The following is a 7,483-nucleotide window of genomic DNA, read 5'->3' as shown; positions in this document are numbered from 1 at the left end:
ATTACAAACATTTCATGATGATAGCGATAAGTGTTGTGGGCGACGTACAAAGTGACCTCCGTTTCGTTCCCAACAAAAACCTTCTTGCAACAGGGCTGCCACCCTTAAATATAGATGTATTGACGGCCGGTTTCGGAACACACACACACACACTCACACACACACACACGAATAACAGTCTGTCATGCACGAAGACGAGGTGGGCGCAGTCTCCGACACCTAGCCGCGGGCGACCACACGCCCAACTGGCACATCGCAGGTGACGCGTACAACGCGGTGGCCACACTGCGCCAACGCCACACCCACGCCCTCGGCTGCAGCCGACCCCGAACCCCCAGACAGGCCCATGGCGACATACAGCAAGCCACGCAGTAACGGTGAGCAAGGGTTGGTCGCTGGCCTATTCGTCAAGGCGCCTTATCTATCCACATTGCTATAGCGACCGATGAGCGAGACAAGTGATGACAGTTGTTTAAGTAACAGGCGACAGTCGATCAGCTGCGAAGTGGAATATTCAAGGCAGTTGATGAAATCACCCATTCTCGGAGCTATCGTCTGCTATATACGAGTATACTGTACATTTAACGCATTGATCGGTCACTACTGTTAACGCCAGACCCCTTGAGACCCTAATTTTTCGCGATTATTTTTAAATGCGTGGAAGAATTTCAACCAAGCTCAGGACATGGCCGTTTCAAGACCTGCCGAAACTTTTACAATTTAGATATTTTGTCACTATTTCAATATTTCAGGCACTTCTCATTGACTCGTAATGTTAAATTTCGAGCAAGATTTTCACCCGGTGTGTAGAGGCTATCACCAGTCAGTCTGTGATACGTTATGACGTCAAAGCTAAGCCCCGCCTCTGTGGTCTTGGCCTGCGGCGGTTTCGGGCCGGCGCGCGGTCACTCGCGCTGTGGCGGGGAGCGGGGACGGTCGAGCGGTGCCGAAAGCCGGCGGAGTTGTGTGTAACGTCTTGTCTGACAGTGCCCAAAGAGCGACATGATGACTGAGGAGCCATAAGTGCTCAATGCGCATTGTTTGTACAATGCTGATAGGTTCGCTGATATTTGCTTTATTTTTCATAAGCTGCAAATGACGGGCAGATGGCATATACCTGACTATATAGGTTAGGAAATATTCACCTGTATTTAAAGCCTATGGCTTTGCAGATAATGTGATAATGGGATGTCGGATGTCATCAAGTAGTTGATTTGTACATCGCTATGCAACCATCGAACAACGCAATAACTAGTTAATTGCCTTCGCTTCACATCATAAGGCTCGCTCGTATTTCAAACATATATCCTACATCGAAAATCGTATTTGTTAGGAATCTTTAACGTTTGTTCGAAGCATGTGTGAGTAGTAGGTTGAGGAGTGATGGTTCTCTTGGTCCTATATACGAGAGTCAACAAGAGCCTAACACCTACTTGACCGTCTGCTGCAATTTGAATTGATACATAGCACGTGAAGCGTCAGCGAAATTCATAGTCCTTTACAGATGGCAGGGCAGTCGTGTGTACAGAGGTCGCTGATGGGCACGGGTCAATGCCGCAGTCGTGGGCGGAGCCTAATGTCATATGACGTATGAAAGCCTCTATCCAGGATGGAAAAACAGTTAACATTACGAGTCAATGACAAGTGCCACAAATATTTAAATGACAACAAAACGTATTTGAAGAAAAAGTTTCGGCAGGTCTTGAAACAGCTATTTCCTAAATATGGTTGAAATTATTCCACGCATTTAAAAATAATCGCGAAAAATTAGGGTCTCAACGGGTCTGGCGTTAACAGTAAATGCCGCACAACCAACTCATAACGCATCGCATCGCTATTCGTAGGTCTAAGATCCAGATAGCTAGGGATGCAGTCCCGAAAGGCTGTTATTTCACCTTACGGATAACCCAGTAAACTAACAAACGAATGATACATCTATGCATCGTATGTATCGTATTATGCATCGCATTATGCAGCTTCATTCGTGTCTGTCATATTTCATCGCACCATCGCATCGCAAAATGCGACGAACCAGCATCATTACACGCGAATCTATCACATTTAAGAGGACGAGCACAATGATCGCGGGACAACCCAAGCACACTTAGGAGCACCGCGCAAAAGCTCAGTCAGTACTTGTCTGTGTATATTGATCCTTTTACGACACGACACTACGATCGTCATAAGCGTGTGCCTGATACGGCGCACCTTGTCTCTTATGACGTAACGTGTCATAAGATACTCATATATTACCTACCCGCTTCTGCAAATAGTTCCGCGGTACTGTTATCACTGCTGGGTCTGGGTGAGCAGAAAAGCCCAATATCAGTTATTGAGAAAAAAGACAATAAAATACGTGACCATGAAATCCCGGAGAGCAAGCACGACCAAATCTGGTGAGATACTCATACGATCTAGGAATAAAAAAAAATTCGCAGCATTGGTACGGTAGCAGCACGGTACTAAGCGAGTGATGCAAATTTATTGCATGCGCCACCTTAACAGTTACATGCAAAGTTTATTAACGTGGTCAGCTAATCATGCAATATATCACGCTAGAAAATCAAACTAATATTCCATAATATTGCATTTGAATCGAAATCAGCAGCTAACTTGCATTTCGAAATGTGTGCATCGTGTCATGGACATTACGGTCCATCATATATCGTCACTGTCGCTTGAAATGCGGTGCGGGTGTAATAGGTACGAGTGAAGCAAGTGGGTCTGTTTTCGGCCCCGTGCCCTGCTCTCTGCTGCAGGGTCACCTGTGACGACTCAGACGGAGACGGCCCTACCGATATGTGCCGTGATCGTATGCGTAAGCGTGTACAGTCGGAACATACTATGCGAGCAGGATCCAGATCACACAGAAGATGCCCAGTCCGAGGAATAGCTTGGAGAGCATCTGATCGTCGGCGTGAAACTGCTGTCCAGGCTGCAAACCTGTACAGAACGATACGTGACGTCAGCTTACTTACGCTGAATTAATGGTTATCACTGTTTCTGCAACCTTTGCATGTTTCGAAAATGCTGTGACACTAAAGCACATTTATCGAGCGACCCTATCTGTAGTCTGTCGCATTCCCTAAGCCTATCACCAGAACAGGCGAACGATTTCAGACACTGGTAGAATCAACCTATTATACATACAAACTAATAGGCAGACACATTGTACAAACTTCTTAAAAACTATGAGTTATACATATTGCATTGAATTATGCATTGAATCTATTCATCACGTTACACATCTCTGAATAACTCGTAATAGTAATTCGGTGAGCCTGTACAAAAAGTCGAATATCTGCGAGATCCAGCAAGAAAACAAATCTGGAAGTCGGAACATGGAGGAGAAAATGACGTTGCTCTGGTTGCCCATAGGGCGAAAAATGATTGTAAATGAGTGAAGGTAGACACCCTCAATGATAAAACTTCAGCAGAGATTCACCAGTCACCACTATATCAGCTGATAAGGCTGGCTAGAAAGTGACAATAATGTTGGCAGCTCAAATACATTCATCTAATTCTATGAGCAACGCAGAAATACGCAACGCCGCCTCCAAAATAAACATTTATGTCCGGAGAACACGACAGTACGAAAAATAAATGAATAAGTAACTAGAAACGATAGCATCAAACAAACTTACCGGCATGAGGATTAAGCCGTTCACCACCGAAGTTCAGTGTGGATGCGAAGAAACCCAGAGGGAATGCGCCAATTCCGAACGACATGTGGAAGTTTGTGTCACCAAAGTTCACTCCACCAAATGTGGTACCCTGCCAATGAGCAACGCGAATGAGTAAGTTCCGGGACAGACAACAGAAAGTTGACACATTATCTCCGATAAAAGAAAAGGAAAGAAAACAAAATAAAACAACATTACATCGAGATAGCTCGGAGGGGACGAATCGTACCTGATTTTCAGGCTCTGTGCGCTGACCAGGCGGTCGCGGAGGCAGCTGGTTGCGCGGATCCTTGTTGGAGCTGTTGCGACCGTACAGAGGGATCACCTTGTCACGGCTGATGGCCGCCTTGCAGACGGGACACACTTGGTTGTTGCGGCGTGTCTCCAGCCACGTGTGCAAACATGGCCAGCTGGAAACATACAAAATACAAGGCATGAAAAAACTAGTAGCTTTACAGTCACATATCAACCAGGCCACACAACATTCAACATTTAGTTTGTTTCAGAGCAGAATGTTGATGTTAAAACTTCAAGTGATAGGTCTTAATTGATTTATGGTACTAAACAGGAAAAACACTGCTATCGATTTATGATTACGAGCGAGCGAGCGCAGCGAGCGAAGCGAAGTCTTTTCAATATAACGGAAAAATCTCAGTATGAGCGGCCCGGCCCGGCCCGGCCCGGCCTGTAACGCTTTTGAGAGGCTTATATCTCAGCAACCACTGGACCGAATGGTCTGCGGTCTTTTTTGCTGGGTAGCCCCATCCCTTCTACCCCGTAATTGACTACTTTTGATACATCTCAGTGACCGCCGTGGCACGTGCCACGTGAAAAGTCAAGGGTGTTCAAGCAGTTTTGCAAAAGTAATGATTTTGAGAGGCCCATATCTCAGCAGCGGCTTGAGCGATTGTCTTGCGGTCATTTTTATAGGGTAGCTGCATCCCTTCTACCAAAGGTCGGATACTCTTCATCTATGTGAGTGACCCCCACTGCACGTGCAAAATACAACAATAAGAGGTGCCAAATTTGTTCCCATTTCTATAACTCGGTAATTACTGGGGCGATTTCGCTGAAACTTGGCATACAGGTAGGCACCCACCAGGCAATGCATTCCCATGTGTTGCGGTTAGGGTGCTACTGCACGTGCGCACGTGCAGGGGGCATTTCCAGATCTCGAGAACGGCTGGGCCGATTGCGCTCAAATTTGGTACACGGTTGGGGACCGATTAGTAGGGTACCGTGCAAAAGTCATTTTGGACCCCGTTTGCACGTGCGCACGTGCAGAATGCCGCTTCCAGATCTCAGGAATGGCTGGGCCGATTGCGTTCAAATTTGGTACACCGCTAGCGACCAGTTAGAAAGGTGCTTTGCACAAGCCCGTTGGAAGTACCCTCTCGCCCTTCCGCACGTGCAGGGCTCACTATCTCGCTCGCTCGTTCTTCGCCCAAAAGGCGTTTTACTGGTTGCATAACATTTCACAATCAAACAATTGTAAACACTTAACAGTCAACTTAAAAAGCCTCACCAGAATAGGTGACCGCACATGCTGACCACAGCATCCCGAGCCTGGTCCAGGCATATGTTGCATTCATAGGCTCCATCAGATGCCTCAGGCCCCTCCTGTCCACCTGTGGCTCCAGCCTCCCCAGTGTTCTCCACTCCTGCCATCGCTGGTGGAGAGAAAAGTTTAAAATGTTAATGATAAGTGAGCAATGGGTCTTTCTCACTCATTAATTAGTGTTTTAAGTTTAATTTGTCTATCCTGTATTGCTCTAGTTACTGTCAACTTGTCTACCATGTAATTCAGTAGGTATTTACAGCATCAACCTTAATTTCATATAAGTTCAACTTCCACTGCCTCTGGCACTCAATGCAAAGCTCTGCACTGGGGGCAGGGATGGGTTATGGAAGGGAACAGTATGCTGTCATTGTGGCACTTTGGATTGAGACAGCAGTTTTCCAAAGTTGGCACTCCAGTTGACAGTCATTGATCATTGTACAATCCAAATAGTAAACAGTCAGATTTGCAATAGTCACTGGTGAATGCTCAAGCTTGAGTGTTTGTGGTGCTCAACATAAGGAGGCTTTCGACAGGTTCCATCTGCTACTGGTGGGAATCATAGCAAAATTATGGAAGCACCTAAGTGAAGGACAGATGTTAGATCCTGTCTCAGGTATGTGATTGTGGTCAGTGGGCACATTTGACATTGACTTTCAAGCTTTCCTGACAGCCTGTAGTTTTTCCAGCAGACTCAAAATCAGAGGCTGGCAGACCCAAAGGGGGCATTTGGGCAACTGCTCATCATGCAGAACCAAATATCGATGACAATTGTCATTTTTCTAAAAAAGAAATAACTAAATTTCCATTAAAAAATTGGCTTCATAGATACTTCACAGCGGTCCATAAGGAATCAAAATTTTAGTAATTTCCAACTTAGGATAAACCTTTTCTGGAGTATATGCCCCCTGAGGCATCCAAGAGTCAAGACCGAAATCACCTCTCTGGAGCAGTCTTCGAAGCCACAAAGCAGCTCTCAGACTCACAAGTCACAACAGTAGCTCAAGCTTGATCCTAATAGCTTATGGTATACCTACTCACTGATTACTGATTCCTGTACTGGTTTTGATGTAGGTACTCTGATTCTATACAAGTCCTGCATAGTGCATAGCGTGGGCTTGCGGTTCCACTTCATTTGTCAGCATCCACTTAATTTGACAAACTTACTTAACCCGTGAAATACAATTAAAAACGTGAAGACTTTATTGCTAAAATAATGTTACTATTCATCTAAGACGATCGAATATATTCTAATAAGTACCATGGACTTATATGTCTGATAGATGAACTGTAACTGCCACACTTATGTTACTTGTTACTTCAGTGGTCTGGGTCACCATATCATATGTATTGCTCAAGAGTCAAGATAACGAACAGGCATTACTCACCTTTTAAATATCAAAACATCAACACACCGTCTGTCACTGACAGAAATCCCGCAATCCCCGCTTCTATTACCGGGGTTACATGAGCGATCCGTTCCAAATACGCACTACGCTAATGCGCATCAGCTCCCCACAAACGTATCTACGGCACCGGTTACATGAGACTAATTCGTTTTATCTACGTCAAACGGATCTTGTTTGGCTCACCCGGGCTGACTCCTCGACGGCCGGTAATTCGCATCACAAACGGAATAGGATTAGCGTACAGTCATGGCGCAGTTGCGGCATTTACCGGGACGACTGAGCTAAATTTTAAATACTTATATCATTTGATAGGCTCAAAACCATTTAAAATTAACATGAAATCAAAAAATGAAAACAAAGTTTTCTTGTTTTAAGTCAGTTGGCACTGATTCGCCATGCAGCGACAGCAGGGTGGTCAGAAAAAATTATCTATCAAAATATTTCATTCATTTTATTTCACATGCAAAGACTAAACCAAAATACCAACATTTTTTTTGCTATTTTCTACGAGGCAGCCAATAAAAAAAATGCTTAGTATTTTGCATTTTGACGCTTCCAGTCAGCAAAAAATAGTTCTTGTGAAATACGGCCCGAATCGTGTGCCTCGGACGTTTCGGTTACATGAGCGATCCGTTCCAAATACGCACTACGCTAATTCGCATCAGCTCCCCAAGAACGCATTCAGTGCACCGACTACATGAGCAAATTCGTATCAGTGACGTCAAACGGATCTAGTTTGGCTCTCGGCCCGATGCGCATTACAAACGGAATAGCATACAAATGTGGCGCACTTCCGTAGCAATAGAGGTGACTAAATTAAAAATTTATTATCT

The 7,483-nt window shown here is 45.0% G+C and overlaps 1 protein-coding gene across 1 annotated transcript; it reads right to left on the bottom strand.

The window, feature by feature from the left end:
• Positions 1-2,133: 2,133 nt before the first annotated feature.
• On the bottom strand, positions 2,134-6,867 carry LOC122380150 (E3 ubiquitin-protein ligase RNF185-like). Its single transcript, XM_043363015.1, has 5 exons — positions 6,834-6,867; positions 5,209-5,353; positions 3,913-4,093; positions 3,645-3,774; positions 2,134-2,943 (listed from the first exon to the last, which is right to left on the bottom strand). Exons 1-5 carry the CDS (start codon positions 6,865-6,867, stop codon positions 2,843-2,845), a joined length of 591 nt encoding a protein of 196 aa, XP_043218950.1. The 3' UTR covers positions 2,134-2,842.
• Between the last annotated feature and the right edge of the window lie 616 nt (positions 6,868-7,483).

This window comes from Amphibalanus amphitrite, unplaced genomic scaffold (genome assembly GCF_019059575.1).
Source record: "Amphibalanus amphitrite isolate SeventyFive unplaced genomic scaffold, NRLGWU_Aamphi_draft 000092F_arrow, whole genome shotgun sequence".
NCBI lineage: Eukaryota > Metazoa > Arthropoda > Thecostraca > Balanomorpha > Balanidae > Amphibalanus > Amphibalanus amphitrite.
This window is presented reverse-complemented; position numbering and strand designations above follow the sequence as displayed.

Coding starts and splice junctions, on each gene's coding strand:
- LOC122380150 (XM_043363015.1), bottom strand. CDS start 6,867: ATGCGAATTACCGGCCGTCGAGGAGTCAGCCCGG. Junction 5,354..6,833: donor CCGTCGAGGAGTCAGCCCGG/GTGAGCCAAACA, acceptor TCTCTCCACCAG/CGATGGCAGGAGTGGAGAAC. Junction 2,944..3,644: donor ACGGCTTAATCCTCATGCCG/GTAAGTTTGTTT, acceptor CGTTCTGTACAG/GTTTGCAGCCTGGACAGCAG.